Below are 18,198 nucleotides of genomic sequence, written 5' to 3'. Positions count from 1 at the left end.
GCCACTGTGTGAGGTTGCTGGCTGCTTCGTTGGGGTCCGTTGTGCTGGCGGGGTGGGTTCTGACTGAGGGAGGTGGTGAGCTGCTCGGCGGTGATCTTGCTCTAGCTCCGGCGAGGAACCTGTTGCGGGTGGTGGTGGGTCGTGGTTCTTTTGAAGCTGAAGTGGACGCAGCTGTGGTCAGTCCAATGGAGTCCGGTGGAGTGGCTGAAGGAGATGTGCTTGCTTGAGGAGAAGACGGGATCAAGCGTGTGGCCGGCGTAGTGGGTGGGGGTGTTCACCAGTTGCTGGAGTCCGAGGTTAGCGAGGTTGTCCAGCAGGGTGGTGTTGTTCTTGTCCTTGAAGTTCTCCATGTGGAAGTTGAGGTCTCCTAGGAGGATGTAGCCGGAGGAGGCGAGGGCGTGTGGGCTGATGAAGTCTGCGATGTCTTCGCTGAATTGAGTGTGTGGTCCCGGGGGTCTGTAGATGAGGGTGCCTCTGAGGGTTGTCTTGGGGTCGGTGTGTATCTGGAAGTGGAGGTGTTCGGCGGCGGTGAAGGTGTCGTAGGAGTTGGTCGAGATGCGGATGGTGTTCTTGTGTACGATGGCGATGTCTCCTCCGGTCTGGTTGACGCGGTCCTTCTGGGTGATCTTGTATCCGTCCAGGATGGCTATGGCGATGTCTGGTGCTGAGGAGGCGTTCATCCAGGTTTCTGTGAGGAAGGCGACGTGTGGTGATATTGTGTCGAGTAGGTTCCAGAGTTCGACGGCGTGTCTGTGGACGGGGCGGGTGTTGAGCAGGATGCATTTGAGGTGGTTGTTGCTGGTGTTCGGCTTGGTGGGTGCGGTGCAGGTCCGGAAGCAGGTGAACTTGCAGGCTTGGCAGGTGAAGGGTCCGTGGGTGCTTTTCGGGGTGGCTCGGTAGCAGGCGGGGTTCCGTCCGGCGTGGAGTGCATTGAGGGTGGCGGTGTCATAGGACCGTCGTGTGGGCTGGTTACTTCTGGGACCAGGGGTCCTGGCGCTGGGCGCGGTCCAGGCGCGGACGGGCGCAGACGGGCTTGCCTTTGGCGTGCCTTCAGTGCACAGTTGGCACGTCCGCTGCGCACGTCCGCTGCGTGTACGCACGGCGACCTCCATAAATGGCGAAGTGGGACGGAGGAGCAGCTGGGAGGCGGGAGCAGGGTGGCCAATGGGTGGGATACAGAATGAAAAAAGGGGGCGGGCCGCAGGGGAGCAGCGGCAAGGAGCGGGGAGGGTGAGAAGCGGCGGGAGTAAACAATCAATGGTACACGGGGGCAACGAGGAGGAGGGGTACAGCTAATAAACAAGAGACTGGCAAAAACAAGGCAAAAACAGATACAGAACTAAAAGCTGGCACAAGATACTAACACAGCAGTCCAGGCGCTCAGACAATCCAGGCGCGAGGCAGCAGCGGACCTGGCACTCACGGGGTGAAGCCGCGCGGTGCGTGGAGCGACCGGCCCTGCAAGCAGGGACAAAGGTCACAGCTCACCACCGCACGGTGACCTCCATAAATGGCCAAGTGGGAGGGAGGAGCAGCTGGGAGGCGGGAGCGGGGTGGCCAATGGGTGGGATACAGAACGAAAAAAAGGGGGCGGGCCGCAGGGGAAGGGAGCGGGGAGGGGGAGAAGTGGCGGGAGAAAACAATCACGGGTCCCCGGGTCAACGAGGAGCAGGGGTACAGCTAATAAACAAGAGACTGGCAAAAACAGATACAGAACTAAAAGCTGGCACAAGATACTAACACAGCAGTCCAGGCGCTCCAATAATCCAGGCGCGAGGCAGCGAAGCAGCAGCGGGGGGTCCGGGGACCTGGCACTCACTGGGGGGGAGCCGCGCGGTGCGTGGAGCGACTGGCCCTGCAAGCAGGGACAAAGGTCGAAATAAAAATTGCCCAGGCGTCGCACTACGAAGAGAGAATTAACTCAGTGGCTAACACCCCCAAAGAAATGTTCAGAGTTGCAAAGGACGTCCTAGAACTCCAGAGATCCAAATCTTTCCTTGTGGCCTCCCTGAGTGTTGAAGGGAACTAGCAGACTTCTTTCTAGGAAAAATTACAACCATTTACACTGCTTTCCCCAGCTCACCCCACCCTAGTAACCTCCTTGTAACGGATAAGCCTCCCCTCGGCCCAGACCATGCCCTTAAAGATTCTCCTCCTGTGAATCTGGCCAGGCTATCAGAAATCCTCTCGCAAATAAAATCAGACTCCCCCTAGACCTAACCCCCCCTCATTCACTCAAGGCAGGAAAAGTGATATTTCCCCACATGCTAGAAATTATAAATCAGTCTATGGACACCAGTTTAGTCCCTGCACCATGGAAACATGCCATGGTGAGGGCTCTACTAAGAAAACCTAACTTGGAACCTGATGACTTGGGTAACTATCGCCCCATATCCTTGCTTCCAGTGATCATTAAGGCCCTGCAAAAGCATGTGAACTCAGCCCTCTCACACTTTCTGGAAATCCACGACCTTTTACTCCCCACCCAAACAGGTTTCCGTACTCAACACGGAACTTAAACTGCCCTGCTCGCATTGGTGGAAGAATCTAAACTGATCCTCGATCAAGGAGGTGTAGTGGCTATTATCCTCCTAGGGTAAGACTAATCACAAGGGAGAGCTAGGGTTTTTAGGGGCGCGTCCTGTCCCCAAATGTAATATATAGAATCAATGTGGACTGGCCCACTTTGTTTGGTCACTTATGGCTAATGGCCTGGTGGCTGGACTCAATTAGTCTTGTTAGTAAACCCCTCACACACCAACCTGGTTGGTGTCATGCTTCCTTATTGGGGTCCAACCAGGCAGCCGAGTGCCGCCTGGTTGTGCTTCAACGCCTGACTACAGCGGAGCGGGTGTCGTGCAACAGTGTGATGTGGATGAAGGTGAATGTTAAAATATACCTCTGGGGATTCTTACCTACGAGTTTATTCTTGGCGGCCCAGGGTATTTTAATTAAAATATGTGATGCAACTATTAATAGCCAAGTTTTCGCTATGAGTTGTCTGTGTTAGTGGTCTACATGTTTCAGTCCCATTAAGGATTGTGCGGGACTTTCATCAGGACCAGAAGGTGAAGTGAGTGGCAAAAGGGGTGCGACGGGTGATAGTCTCCTGCACACGCGCTAAGGTGTGTGGAAAAGTGAAGGTAAAAAAAGGGGGGGTCTGTATACTTACAGACACTCACTGGTTTGCGAGAAAAAAATCCTGTGGGAGAAAGCGAAACATGACATACATTTTATGAGCATACTGCGATTGGCAAATGGGGAAGTGCCATGCGTCATGCATGCCAGTGTCTGGAGGCCAAGGTAAGTGATAATTGCTCAAAGGAGCGCTTCATGCACAGACACAGAAAACGTAATTTTTAAATGTGTGTATTGCCTCACCATACTATGGACAATCGTCATAACTTTTAGATATATGTATTGTCTCACCATATCACAAGCAATCCCTGTGGTTTCACCATCCTGCATATACATCATTACTGAGTCACTACCCCGCTCCAGAGCAGACTCACAGAGCACACAGACATTTCTATAACCCCAGAGATGTCATTGATCCCGACACTGGCATGCTCTGTGTCTATGTTCATGAAGCGCTCCTTTGAGCAATTATCACTTACCTTGGCCTCGAGGCACTGGCATGCTCTGTGTCTATGTGCATGAAGCGCTCCTTTGATTTAGAAAAGGGGGTGGTGATGAACAGAGTGTCTGAGTTAAACAGACCACTCTTACCCAGTCCAAAGATCAGGGCTTGATCCATCACCGTTATTTATCTCACTGCCCCATCCCAGCTCAGAACCTGGCTATATGCAAATCAGTCTGTCCCTGGCCCAGTGCATCATGGGAACAGGGCAGACTAAACTACCAAGCCAATTCTTCACCAGAAAGGAGACAAGCTACCGGGGACCGGTTTCTGGCATTTCAGCCTTCTTCGGCCCGGCTTGCTTGAATCCTGATGGAGCAGTGAGAAAGGGACTCATGTCTGAGTATACCCTGCCACACCTATAGTGGCCAAAAATGATTTAGAAAAGGGGGTGGTGATGAACAGAGTGTCTGAGTTAAACAGACCACTCTTACCCAGTCCAAAGATCAGGGCTTGATCCATCACCGTTATTTATCTCACTGCCCCATCCCAGCTCAGAACCTGGCTATATGCAAATCAGTCTGTCCCTGGCCCAGTGCATCATGGGAACAGGGCAGACTAAACTACCAAGCCAATTCTTCACCAGAAAGGAGACAAGCTACCGGGGACCGGTTTCTGGCATTTCAGCCTTCTTCGGCCCGGCTTGCTTGAATCCTGATGGAGCAGTGAGAAAGGGACTCATGTCTGAGTATACCCTGCCACACCTATAGTGGCCAAAAATTATTTAGAAAAGGGGGTGGTGATGAACAGAGTGTCTGAGTGAAACAGACCACTCTTACCCAGTCCAAAGATCAGGGCTTGATCCATCACCGTTATTTATCTCACTGCCCCATCCCAGCTCAGAACCTGGCTATATGCATATCAGTCTGTCCCTGGCCCAGTGCATCATGAAGCGCTCCTTTGAGCAATTATCACTTACCTTGGCCTCCAGACACTGGCATGCATGACGCATGGCACTTCACCATTTGCCAATTGCAGTATGCTCATAAAATGTATGTCATGTTTTGCTTTGTCCCACAGGATTTTTTCTCGCAAACCAGTGAGTGTCTGTAAGTATACAGACCCCCCTTTTTTTACCTTGACTTTTCCACACAGCTTAGCACGTGCGCAGGAGACTATCACCCATGGGACCCCTTTTGCCACTCACTTCACCTTCTGGTCCTGACGAAAGTCCAGCACAATCCTTAATGGGACTGAAACATGTAGACCGCTAACACATAGACAACTCATAGCAAAAACTTGGCTATTAATAGTTGCATCACATATTTTAATTAAAATACCCATGGCAGCCAAGAATAAACTCATAGGTAAGGATCCCCAGAGGTATATTTTAACATTCACCTTCATCCACATCACACTGTTGTACGACACCCGCTCCGCTGTAGTCAGGCGTTGAAGCACAATCAGGCGGCACTCGGCTGCCTGTTTGGACCCCAATGATGAAGCATGACACCAACCAGGTTGGTGTGTGAGGGGTTTACTAACAAGACTAATTGAGTCCAGCCACCAGGCCATTAGCCATAAGTGACCAAGTGACCAAACACAGTGGGCCAGTCCACATTGATTCTATATATTTTCCTCCTAGGCCTGTGCTCAGCCTTTGACACTGTGAACTTCAATATTCTATTGGAGAGACTCAGGAGGAGAGGTGTCTCAGGTGAGTCAGTTAACGATCCAATATTAACAAGATAGCAGAACTTTTCAGGTCTTCTCAGGGGAATTGACCTCTAGAACCCTAGCGATCAGCTGTGGAGTCCCTCAGGGTTCCTCCCGGAGCCATAAATTGTTTAATGTATACATGCAGCCACTGGCGGACATCATCTTGCCATATGGGATAAAAATTGTCACCCACGCAGATAATACTCAGCTGGTAATCAACCTCAATGGCCCACAACCCCCCCTCTGATTTTGAAACCTGTCTTGGAGCAGTTGCTTCGTGGATGGAGCACTCTTGCCTCAAGCTGAATGGCGGAAAAACAGAGCTATTACTCCTGGGTAACTCCTTCAGCTTAAACCTCAACAGATGTGGCCCTACTGTCTGGGTCCTGCCCCAACTCCGAAGGCCAAGATAAAAAGCCTGGGCGTCTGGCTTGACAGCTCCCTTAAGTTCAAAGGCCAAGCAGTAGGAGTAGCAGGGGCCTGTTTCAGCACTATCAGACCACTTCGCAAGGTTCTCTCCCTCCTACCGGTGAGGACCCTGATGCAGGCCGTGGTCCTATCGCGCTTGGACTACAGAAATTCCCTTTAGCTGGGAGTACCCAAAGCAACTTTTAGGATATTCCAAGTTGCTCAGAATTGAGCTGCTAGACTATTGCTGGGGGTGCCAAAAAATAAATCCGCAAAACCGGCCCTGAAGATGCTTCACTGGCTACCTGTTTCCGAAAGAATCAATTTTAAGGCCTTGTGTACAGCCCATAAGGCCTTTTGAGGTATCGGCCCGGCTATCAATAGACCTCTCATTCCCCCTACCACCCTGGAAAATGCCTTCACTCAACTAATCTCCATCTTGCAGTCATACCGAAAATTAGAAGGGTAAGAATCGAAGGCCGATCATGTTCCTACAACGTTGCCAGACTATGGAACGCAATGCCCCCACTTCTCCGTGCTGAATCCCGATATCTCCCCTTCCAGAAACTTCTCAAGATCTGGCTATTTCAGCAATCAGCTCCATAAACTTAACCCGCAACCTCTGTCTATCCGCTAGCACTGGGATGCCCTTGGGTAGCTATGTGTTCCACAAATGCTTAATAATGTTTGGTCTCTAATATCTTGTCTTAATAAATCCGTACTGATGCCAGTACCGGATGTATTATGACATGGACCCAGAGAGCATCTTAGAGGTGCCCCCTGAAGCCCTACTAGTCACAGATTAAGCTGGTCGACTGGTAGAGCCAGTGCTCTCTGAGGCCAGGGAACAATGCCTGTCCAGCAGAAGGTGATCACACATCCTCCAGCAGGATTGCTAGCAGATTAGCCTTTGAAATGCAACCGCGGCTTCTGCCCAGACCTGGGGATTGTCACCCCTAACCCTAAGGCCCATTTGGCACCAGAGCCGGTGGCATCAGAAGGTGTGTCACACTTCCAGGCAAGGCACACTCTTAAGGTGGGCCACCTAAAATGGACAGTCAAAGAAGGGTTTTACCATCTTGGGTTTGGTGAAACTAGGAACTCTGTGTCAAGATTATGCCCACTCCCCGCAAAAAGTGGTCATATAGGGGGTGTAGACACCCCAGGGGTAGATAGCTCATTGGCTAATGCCCCTATATTCAGTACTTAGGGGTGCCCAACTCCAGATCCTCAAATTTTTCCACCTGGGAACAGAAGAAAGACAAAGAAGAGCTGACACCGTAAGAGCAGATTAACTGCTCAGAAATTGGTGCCAAACCCTTCCTTGCTACTAGTAACCTAGATAATTGAAAGGACTGACTCGTTCAGAAGCTGAACATCCTCCCCAAACCCTTAGAGAAGTGTCCAGTGCTTCAATAACCACTTAGTATCTCCTTTGGGGGTGAAGGAGCCATCCCCCTGCATCTTCAGTCACCGACCACACATGTCTGGTACTTAGTTTCGCTGGCCATCAGGCCCACTGAAGGAGCATTTCTCAAGGAGGAGGTCACCATGGTTCCAAGAGGTCAACCCCGACTCTCCAGTGAGATTCGAGATGTTAGACCCTCTAGGACCTCCATGAACTAATAAACCTTCTACAACTGCTTATATGTATGCCATATGTCTTTACTCCAATAGGATAACATTACTGCGTTTGAGGCTCATACCTCAAAAAACGTTTTGTGTATTTTACGGTTTACTTGTAAAATTAATTACTCCAAAAGTAATTACCTGATTCCAATGATCTTGGTCTCTATGTACAAATCTGTGCTATTTTTATAAATTTGGGTTTGGACTTATCTGTGTGTGTGCAACTAATGTTTAACTCTCCTCTTATAAGCTTTAAGCTGCTTGATTACAGTACCACAAATAGCAATTGCAATTATTGAAATAAGGGCTTTATACCATTAAGGGTCATCTGGACGTTTTGAATGGAGTTCCCTTACATTGGCCCACTACATAAAAATCCAGTTTCCTACAATTGCCAGTTGGATGCTTTAAACGCTTATTTATAAAATAATCCGACCTTTCTTACTTACTTTTTCTTCAGGTTCTAAGCCAGGCCAAAAAACCTATGGTGGTTGTTGGCAGCAGCGCTCTACAGCGTGTTGATGGTGCTGCTATCCATGCAGCAGTTTCAGCTATTGCATACAATGCCAAGGCAAGCAGCGGTATTACAGGAGACTGGAAGGTTCTCAACATCCTTCACAGGTTTGTTGCTATTTGCACCATCCCTTTTCCTTGTTATTCATTAAATGCATGGTGCTTGGCTTGATTACTTGTGCTGGTCAGTTTGGGCTATTGATATGTTCTGAACCAAGGAGCAGCGGTGATCTGAAATGTTGTAACCCGTTCAAGATAGTGCATGCCCAGGGTACGTTGCATCTGATTTTTGTGTCTCTTGCTATGGCTTCCAGTCACAGGGATACAATTCAATGTTGATGGAATGGTGATTTTTAACATGTGTCCAAGATACTCCAAAACCAAGATGAAATATTCTAAATGATTCTTATGATTAACTCTCATAATTCAGGTCTACATGTTTGCCAAGCCTTCTCTGAGGGTGTTTGAGACTTCTCCGTTCAGGACTCGTTGTTTTCAGAGAGCATCATATCTTTTTCTTCTGATGAAAGAAAACAATTACACTGGACCAATCTTTTGAATTTGGCTTTGGTATTTATCTAGCCTACAAAATATTTAGAAAGGTCACGAAGTTCTAGAGTTGCATCTCTATTGTATGAATCTATATAGTTCATTGCAACCTTCTTTGCGTTTATGAAGTATTCTTTTGTATGGCTGTTAAAGTCCCCACATTTCATAAGCTTTGGTATTATTTCCAAAGTAGTTATATTTTGAATGCACACTGGTCAAACTGCAGGATTTGTATGAAAGTTTTTGTCGGAGATATGTTTGGGAGTTCAGCGCATGGCTTCAGATTTGTTGAGGTTCTGCATTGTAGTAACTCTCTTTATCTCTGCAGGGTAGCAAGCCAGGTGGCTGCTCTAGATCTGGGATACAAGCCAGGGGTGGAGGCCATCCGGAAGAACCCACCCAAAGTGTTGTTCCTCTTAGGGGCAGATGCGGGATGCATCACCCGTCAAGATTTACCTAAAGACTGTTTCATCATCTACCAAGGTATGGTGTATGCTGTACCATTTCTCTAAGAGAGCGCTTTTTTATTTTTAACTATCTGTTTTCCATACATAAAAATTAAGGTTGTTGTCTGTTACTATATTGTGATATAATATTGGCATACTGCATAACTACACATACCTAAAGCTAATGCCAGGAAATGTTCAGCACATCCTTCCTATTTTAGGGGCTTGAGAATCTCTTGCTTTACTGCACATCTTCTTTAGTTAAAGGAAAACTGTTGACTCTGTATTAATGGCACCTTTATCAGTGGTACAGAAAAGCAAAATAAATAGTTGTTATATATCTGTAAGGGAAATCCTGCATTGTCCGGAGCTTGTAAAGGGCATGTTTTAAAGGGAATATGTCGCTGTCAGCCAACCAGCATTTTTCAAAATTCCAAAAGAATTACACACACTTCATATATCATAGCTCTCTTTAGATGTATACAAAATAAAATAATTATTCTTGTTTTAATGCTCATTTTGTCTATGATTAAAGTGCTATTCTTTGTTATTCTGATGGATACATCTGCTTGTGGATTCCTCCGCCATAAGAAGATCTTGCCAGCGTGCTGACGTCGGTTCCCTTTTTTCCATGCCTAACTTTTTTTTTTCAGGCTCTCCATTTCAGGGAGTTTTTGTTACTATTGTGGCAACATTGTTGACGATGACTATGCCAAGAAAGTCTGGATTCAAGCCGTGCAGAGTGTGTGGGTGACAGATGTCCATCACTAACCCGTATGAAGACTGTTTGTGGTGTCTGTCTTCAGATCACACGTCGGGACATGTACCTCGTGTTAGAGGATGAATCGGAAGGCTCTGAAGGAGAGGGGGGCCCCAAGTTATTCAAGGCCAAAGCCAAGAAACAGAAGATGGGTCGCAGGAGGTCTTGGACCCAATCGAAGTCACTGACGCCTCACACTTCGAGGTCATCCAAGAAACACAAGAAGATGTGGCGCCATGGTTCTCGGCATTGTTCTTCGAAGGACGCACCTCCGAAGTTAGTGTTCCAGAGTACTAAGCGTCATCGCAGGGATGAGATCTCTCCGACTCCTACTCCAGGGGTGGCTCAGAGCTGTGACTCCTCCGGCTCTGAGGGATGTTACGCCTCCTCCGATACCGAGGTCGGCTACTCCACCTCCTGCTCCTAGATCTAGTAACGCCGCAGTGGGAGCTAAACTTGGTGCCTCCACGAATGGCTCCAGAGCCTGTTCCGGATACGGCATAACCTGCATTCCCGATACCTGCTATGTTCGACTTGTTTGCGAGGGCTGCAAATCCTAGTGGCGCGCCTTCTGGTGCAATGTGTCCATTAGCATATTCCGTGGGAGGTTTGCCCCGGCACTGTTCATGCCCTTAATGGAGGGAGTTGGCCTCTTTCGACGCAGAGGTTATCGACGCCATTGCAGTCTTTAGAGGGTCGAGTTCCATTGGATGGTTCTTCTCCGATGCGCCAGGATCCAAACAGGCGCCGGTTCCACCTCGATCGACTTCGACCCCTGTTCCTTTGGACCCTCCTTCGATGCTTGTTCCAAAGTCACCGGCAATGCGTCTGGCGCTGCCAACAACGAATCAGAGGATGGGATCTCTGAGAGAGGATCAAAGGCTGTTGGAGGAAGAGGCGTACCAGTAAGAGCATGGAGGGGGTGAAGATGGAGAGATAGTGGATTCTGACTCTGATTTTGAGGGTTTGGAACAGGCTAGTGGCCTGGACATCTCTCCTGAGTGGGAGATGACGTGGCAGAAGGGCTTGCTGCCTCCTGAGGTGACCACATACTACGCTGTAAATCAAAAGGCTGACGACCTATTGGAATTATCTCTTCCAACAGCAGAGTTGAGATCCTACATTTGTACGGAGGTTCTTCATTCATCGACCTTAACGTCTGAACCTTTCCTGCCCTTCATGAGGCATTAACTGAGCCCATTATAGATGTTTGGCATAAACCGATGTCCCCTCCTGCAGTTTCCAGGATGGTGGCTAGGGTGTAAGAGATGGCACCTGGAGATTCAGCGTTTCTGTCCTCCCATTCTTCACCTGAAAACTTGGTGGTCCAGGCTTCGTGTTCTTCAAAACTGTCCGATGTGGTTTTTCCATCTACTGTTGTTTATAGTGATTCAAAGCATATGTAGCAGTCTCCTAAGAAAGTTGTTTGATCTGGGAGTCTGGCCCTGAAATCCACGAATATCACTTATTTCTTGAGTCGTTATACCCATGCCCTTATGGACTCAGCCAAGGAAGTTGTACTGAAGTTGCCGACAGAGGGTCAAGGGCATTTTTGTGAACTTTTGTCTGATGCCCAGGCTGCTTTCTGCCAAGTCATCCAATCTGGGCTGGACATGGCTGACTCTGTGTCTAGAGCAATGGGGTCATTTGTGGCGACTAGAAGGCATGCCTGGTTGCGAGGTTCAGGAATCTCGCCAGATTTTCAAGCAACTTCCTAGACTTAATTTAATGGGCCCTCTCCAACCATTGTTGCAGGGAAGCAGCTCTAGCTCTGACATCTTAGAGCATGCAGCTCCTGTGGAAGGACAGGTGGCCAGTTTTCTTACGCCATGGAGGTTGGTTAGTACAGACCTCTGGGTATTAAATATCTTAGAAAATGGGTATGCCCTACCCTTTCTTTCAGGAGTTTTCCCCTCCCCGTCAGGGCCTTTACTCAGAAGAGCATCTTCTGCTTCTTCAGCAGGAAGTGATGGTATCACTTCAAAGGAGTGCAATCAAGGTAGTTTCAGAGCAGGAATGGGGTCAAGGGTGCTACTCTCGGTGATTCCTGATTCCCAGAAAGGATGCTAGTTTGTGGTCGATTCTTGACCTGAGGTTTTTTAATTTTTACTTTAAATAGGAGAAGTTCAAAATGTTGACCCTGGCTCAGGTTATTCTTGCGCTGGAGAAGGAAGACTGGATGGTATTGATCGATTTACAGGATATGTATTTTTACATTCCTATCCTGAAGTCGCATCGGAAGTATCTCCGTTTTACGGTGGGGTCTCATCACTAGTTTGCGGTCCTTACATTCGGACTTACTTCCGCACCTCGGGTCTTTACAAAGGTGATGACAACTAATCTCAGAAGGTCGGGGATTCCTGTTTTTCCCTATCTGGATGGCTGGCTGCTCAAAGCAAAGTCGCCAGAGATGGTGTTGCATCATTTGCAGTTAACAGCACAGCTGTTGTTTAGTTTGAAGTTTTCAATAATTTTACCCAAATCTCACCTGCTGCCCTCTCAGCACAACCTGTTATAGGGGCAGTACTGGACACTGTGAGTCATGCCTTCCTGCCTCTACAGAGTATTCAAGACATCCAAGCTATGATTCCACTTCTTCAGAATGGAGAGGCTGTTCCAGTTGCGCCTGCTTGGTCTGTTCTCTTCCTGCATACTGCTGGTCAACCATGCACAGTGGCACATAAGGGCATTCCAGGGGTGCCTTCGCAAGCAGTAGTTTCAACACAAAGAAGATCTTGATTGGATGGTCAGAATCTCCAGAGACACTGCAGCGGATCTGCTATGGGGGGAGTGTTCCAGGCAACCTTTCTTGAGGGAAGCCCTCAAGAAAGTGGCTGTTACTGGGCCCAAGTGGTGAGCAGGTGAGGGATGAGGGGTGCAGATAAAAAAATAAAACCACATACCTGCTACTGCCGGCCGCCGCCTCTTCTACGTCATCTTCCTTCTCTTCCTGCAGTTCCGGCCGTCAGCAGGAAGCATCCGGGCTCCCAAGGTCCCTTGAGCCAATCACAATGCTGCATTGCAGTGTTTTGATTGGTCTGAGCACTGTGGTTCGGCGCTCAGACAGGGGATGTAAGGCTTTTCATGTTCCTCACCAGGCTGTGTAATGTACCCTGGTGGGGGCGATGCAAAGGGCACAGGACTGTTTGGCTGGCCCAAGGGGACCGGCAAAACAGTCAAGCGCACTTAGAGAGTGTAAAAGATTTCGCCACCTGCTCTGCCCATCCCTGCCCGAGAGTCACTGATGAAATAGGAAAACTAAAATGATAATTACAACAGTTAAGATAATTTTATTTTTCCTTTTGTTCAGGGAGGCGATGCTCCTCCACCGTAGCAGAGGAGCTGCCACTGCATTTTACCCTCCTTCTCCTGTGGCCACAGTGATAACGGATTCCTCCAATCTAGGGTGGGGAGCTCATCTGGGGGATCTGGAAGTCAAAGGTCTTTGGTCTCCAGAGGAAAGATTGTTTTGCATCAGTCTTCTGGAATTGCGAGCAATAGGTGTGTCTCTCAAGGCCTTTCTTCCTTCCCTTCGAACATTCACTTCAGGTCTTAACGAACAACACTACTGCGATGTGGTACATCAACAAACAGGGAGGAGTAGGGTTGTATTTTCTCTGCAGAGAGGCTCTGCGACTCTGGTCCTGGGCTCAGGACCATCAGATTTATGTAATCGCAAATCGTTTGTCCAGAGTGCTGAATGTGCATGTGGACAGTCTCAGTCTGCAGTATTCGGCCGATTAAGAGTGGCGTCTCCATCCAGGGGTGGTTCTTCACATTTTCAGGATGCGCATTGTCAGTCATTCTGCAGTCTCTAGTATCCACTGCAGGGAGTGTTGGGGGACGTGTTTCAGTTTTATTGGGGCTCACAGCTTCTTTACGCGTTTTCACCCCGTAACCCTTGAATCCTCGAGTTCTGCAGAAGATTCCCCAAGACCAGGCCCAAGTCATTGATTACCCCGAATTGGCCGTAAAGGACGTGGTACACAGACATCCTTTACCTCTTGTTGCACCCTCCACTCCATCTCCCTCTCTGGGCAAACCTCCTCTCGTAATTAGAGGGACAGGTTCTATACCCCCACCTTCATAGTCTGCAACTTCATGCCTGAATATTGAACGAGGGAGCCTGAGTTCTTTCTCTCTCCCACAGGATGTGGTGGACTTTATTTTATCAGCCAGAAGACTCCATCAAATCTGTTTATTCTGGTAGATTGTCAGAATTTGTGAAATGGTATGGAGGAAAGTCTATTGACCCCTCGAAGGCCTATTTATCTGATGTTCAGAGTTTTTCTCTTTCCTTGGCACAACAGGGTTGTGCAGTAGCGCAGCAACTGTTAAGGGCTACTTATGTGCCTTGTTGGCTTTTTTCTGTTTTCCAGATCAACCCTCGTTGTTTAGGTCTCCCATAGTTATGAGATTTATTAAGGATCTTATCAATAGGTTTCCTCTCACTCTTTTTTTATGCCTCGGTGGGATTTGAATCTATTTCTTGAAGGGTTCGCACTTAAAATCTTTTCATAGTTGTCCATTAATGTTTCTAGCATTTAAGACTATATTTTTAGTGGCAATCACTGCAGCTAGGAGGGTGAGTGAATTGCAGGCTCTTAGTTTAAGTGTTCTTTCACATCTTCCCATGCGGATAACATGATTCTTAGGACCAGAGCTGCTTTTCTGCCTAAGGTGGTCACTCCATTCCACTTGGGGCATTTCATCACCTTACCTACCTTACCTAGGAGAGATTTCGTTGCCTGGATTTCAAGAGGGCGGTGAGCTTCTACTTGGACAGAACCAAGGACTTTAGGCTGGATCATCAACTCTTCGTAGGATACATGGGAAAGATGAAGGGCAAGACTGTCCACAAAAGAACGCTGTCCAGGTGGATAATCCGGTGCATTAAGATCTGCTATGCCTTGGCCAAGGAGGAGCCTCCTCAAGGTAGTCATGCTCATTCTACTAGAGCAAAGTCGTCTTCTTCGGCTTTGGCTAGAGGTGTCCTTGTGGTAGACGTCTGCCAAGCAAAATGGGCTTCCTGCCATACTTTTGCAAAGCACTGTTGTTAGTTTCAGAAGTGAGGAGGGACGTCCATTTTGCCGTTCTGTGTTAGATGATTGTTAGGTCTCGCTGAGCCAGCGCGCATGCGCTGCTCTCGAGACTTTTAGTAAGGGGGCTTCAGAAAATGCTGCCATGAGCCTAGAGCTTGAGTGCACGTGCGCACGCCTTACAGCGCCATCTGGCTTTCAACCCTTACACTCGCAGCGGCTTTCACTTTTGCCGCCGCGCGTGCGCACGCACCACTTGCGCTTCTGGAACGTGATTTCTTTCACTTTGGGCTTTTCTGGCGCGCTCGTACTCTCTCACCCCTCCCACTTATTATTTTTTCCTTTGATGACACTCAATTAAATTAAGGGCCTTAAACTGCAAAGAATAAGCTGTCCCATGAGACGCAAATAGTCATTGCCAGTATGTAAGGCTTAGCCCATGCGTGAACATACAATGTTAAAACATGTTCAAGCGAAGTGAACTCGCCCAGGAATGCTCTGTTTGCCAAAAAGTGCCTGGTAAAGTTAAATAAGACTGTGAATCATTGAAAGGCTTTATTCGAATGCCCCGTGTATGTACACACTACAGAATGTGTCCACGTCTCGTGAATGAGCAGGAGAAACTCACATGGTATTTCATCTTGTGCTACATACAGTTGGAAGCACATTTACAATTGATGGGCTGCTGTTGGTTTCCCGAACCTTGGGTCCCCAATCAGGTTATGCCTCGCTCCTGATCTGCAACGAAATACCAAAGCTCTTATTCACCAAAACATTCCACATTCTTTTGCAACATACCCCTTTCTGCAGTGCTGCATGTACATTTAAGCTGCTGTTGCTTCTGAAGAACGTGGAACGGATTAGTTTGAGGGAAGACTTGGTAGGTGAGCAGCTGTTGCTACAGCAGCAATCTTCATCCCAAGGGCAGAGTCTCGTTGCTTGACTTGGTCTGATCTCATAGGGGTACGTCATCTCCTTCCAGACGTTCGACAGAGGTTTCCAGTTTTGGCTTACATGCTGCACTATTATAGGATGAGGCAACTACAAGTGAGCCATCACAACCCACTTGGTGTGGTTCTGAAGTTTTCCTAGCATTCATTTGTTGCCTCTCCCTCGTATTCTGGTGTCACACGGTCCTTTGTTATTCCTGCACCTAAAGATGGGCCTAACTGTTGAGTGCCCAGTTGTGCCCATCTGCTCAAACATATGGCTACTTGTTGACTCGTTTAACAGAAAAGGACAGAGTCAGAGGTGGTTTCATTGATATAATAAAGGAGCCCACAGATCCTCAAGGCGCTTCTGCCTGCACACTTTAGGCAGAATGTCTGTTGTTTGAGGGATTTTTTTCATTTCCTGCATTGGGATGGTTTTCAATTACCTGCATTTATTTCAAAACATTTTGAAACAGTTGACTTTACAGAAGCATTTAAAACACAATGGCCAGAGCTCCGGACTTCAGTAGTGATTTTAAGAGCAACAAGTTGGCTTTTCCTGCAGCGCAGAAATTTCAGCTACGTTTGCCTTCGAGTTAATTAAATCGGACTAGTGCACGATTCCACCAGGCACACACACCACCAGCCATCAGTGCACGTTTTCACTAGGCACACAGACCACCAGCCGTCGGTGCACGTTTCCACCAGGCATACACAACACCAGCCATCAGAGCACGATTCCACCAGGCACACACACCACCAGCCGTAAGTGCACGCTTCCACCAGGCAAACACACCACCAGCCGTCAGTGCACGGTTCCACCAGGCACCTTTCACTCAAGTTCGTGCTGTATTTAAAAAAAAAATGCAATGCAATCGTTCTCACATTACTGAATCTTTGAGCTGCTAGTGTTGCATTATTATTAGCAATGCCAACAGCTCAAACTTTTATAATGCATGACCTATTGCATTGCAAATGCTGGTTTGGTTTAGACAGCAAGGCACCCTTCTCAAAGCGTGGGACTGCTTGGGGATTCAATTCAAAAGGTGAGCAATCCACAAGCAGATGTATCCATCAGAAGAACAAGTTCGGTAATGCTTTTTCTAGTAGATACAGTATCTGCTTGTGGATTCCTCACTGACCCACCCGCCTCACTGTTGTCTGTTTGCTTATACCGAAAAGTAATGACTGTGCATTTTAGCATTTTATATGATTTATTTCTGGAATCATGAGATAATTGGCATCGGGAAATGTCAATGATGAAGAATTTCCAGGTTTGGTTGTGTTTGTATATTATGTATACTTGTCAGGGATGTGGATTTCCTATAGCCCGACCCCAGGACATATTGTTTGGGGTCAAGGGCAGCAAGTTTTCATGTGTAGTTTGTCCTTGGGACAAGTAGGCCCAACCCCCTGCAGCACATACCCTTTGGCTGCCATTTTGCAGTACCACATTATGGATCAGGAAAGGGCACTGTCTGCAGTTGCTGAAATATGTTTGTCTATATGTTAATACAGTTCAAACTTGTATTCATGGTTCATTAATTGAAAGCCTTTATTATTAGGGTGAGAGCTCTAAGTAAATGTTGTAAGCTCAGACTGCACTACTGACAGTGGTTTCAGTATAAAAATGTGTACACACGTTTTCAAAGTTTAGCAATATGGGGCTATGTATAATGCTCCCAGAATGCTTTCTAATTTGATGCAAATATTTGCAGAAGCTTGAAAGCAAGATTGATGATTCTTTGCTTTGAAAATATGTTCATAAAGAAATGAAAGCAGGAAAGAAAACATTTAGCTAAACTTCTGTAAAACTTCAGGTACCATTTCTTTGCAGCATCATTTAGTAACATGGTTTGATGCATGCTAGTATTTCCCAAAAATATTCATAAATGGAAATCACTAACGAGTTTCAATAAGATTATGGTAAACAAAACTAAAGAAGCATTGGCAAAGCCCGTAGGTCTGAAATTGGCGGTCAGCTTTTTAGTTTTGTCAATGCGTGGCTTGTTTTGGCATGGTTTTTGTGAAACCTTATTGGTGTGGGAGCTGCTGGGCCCACCATTTTAACAAACACTGGCAAAAGCAAAAATAGTTTTTGGTCTCAAAAAGCACACTGCCACAGTGGTTACGGGCACTGAGCAAAACTACTTTGTGTGCCGATATGCTCCTTGTGAAAGAGCAGGATGCTGTCACTCACAGTGAAGCCAGCCGATACACAGAGAGAGAGAGAGACAGAATGTTAATAAAAACAAAAGGTCATGGTCAACGCCAGCCCAAATTAGGGGCCGAATTATTGAAGAGAGTCTCAAAAGTGGTAAATGTCCTTGCATTAAGTGCAGCTATACAGATTTCGTGAATTCCCAAGAATTTAAAGAAGTAGAACAAGAAATAGTACTTCTAGAAAATATTTGTGAACTGCATTTTAGCATGGCAAATAGGCATTTATAGATTTGCTCATACGAAAATCTGTGTGTTTGCAAGTTCACTTTCCCTCCAACCACTTTTTTCCCCAACTCTGGAAGGAGGTTTACGTCTGTCTTTGTCAAGAGTACATTTCCAACATTTCTCAGTATGGTAAAAGATTAGAGAAGAGTTGTTGAAAACCCCTAAAACATGCAAT

The 18,198-nt window shown here is 47.3% G+C and overlaps 1 protein-coding gene across 2 annotated transcripts in view; it reads left to right on the top strand.

The window, feature by feature from the left end:
• The window catches only part of NDUFS1 (NADH:ubiquinone oxidoreductase core subunit S1), a 657,173-nt gene that overhangs the window by 530,781 nt on the left and 108,194 nt on the right, over positions 1–18,198 (top strand). For both annotated transcript variants that reach the window (XM_086955308.1, XM_086955309.1), the window contains exons 14-15: positions 7,797–7,957; positions 8,727–8,881. In XM_086955308.1, the coding sequence (XP_086811434.1) occupies positions 7,797–7,957; positions 8,727–8,881 (316 nt within the window). The remainder of the gene's footprint in view (positions 1–7,796; positions 7,958–8,726; positions 8,882–18,198) is intronic.

The sequence above is a fragment of the Lissotriton vulgaris genome, chromosome 2_1 (assembly GCF_964263255.1).
Source record: "Lissotriton vulgaris chromosome 2_1, aLisVul1.2, whole genome shotgun sequence".
NCBI classification, from domain to species: Eukaryota; Metazoa; Chordata; class Amphibia; order Caudata; family Salamandridae; genus Lissotriton; species Lissotriton vulgaris.
The sequence above is the reverse complement of the archived record's forward strand: the minus strand, read 5'-3'. Positions and strand labels throughout refer to the sequence as shown.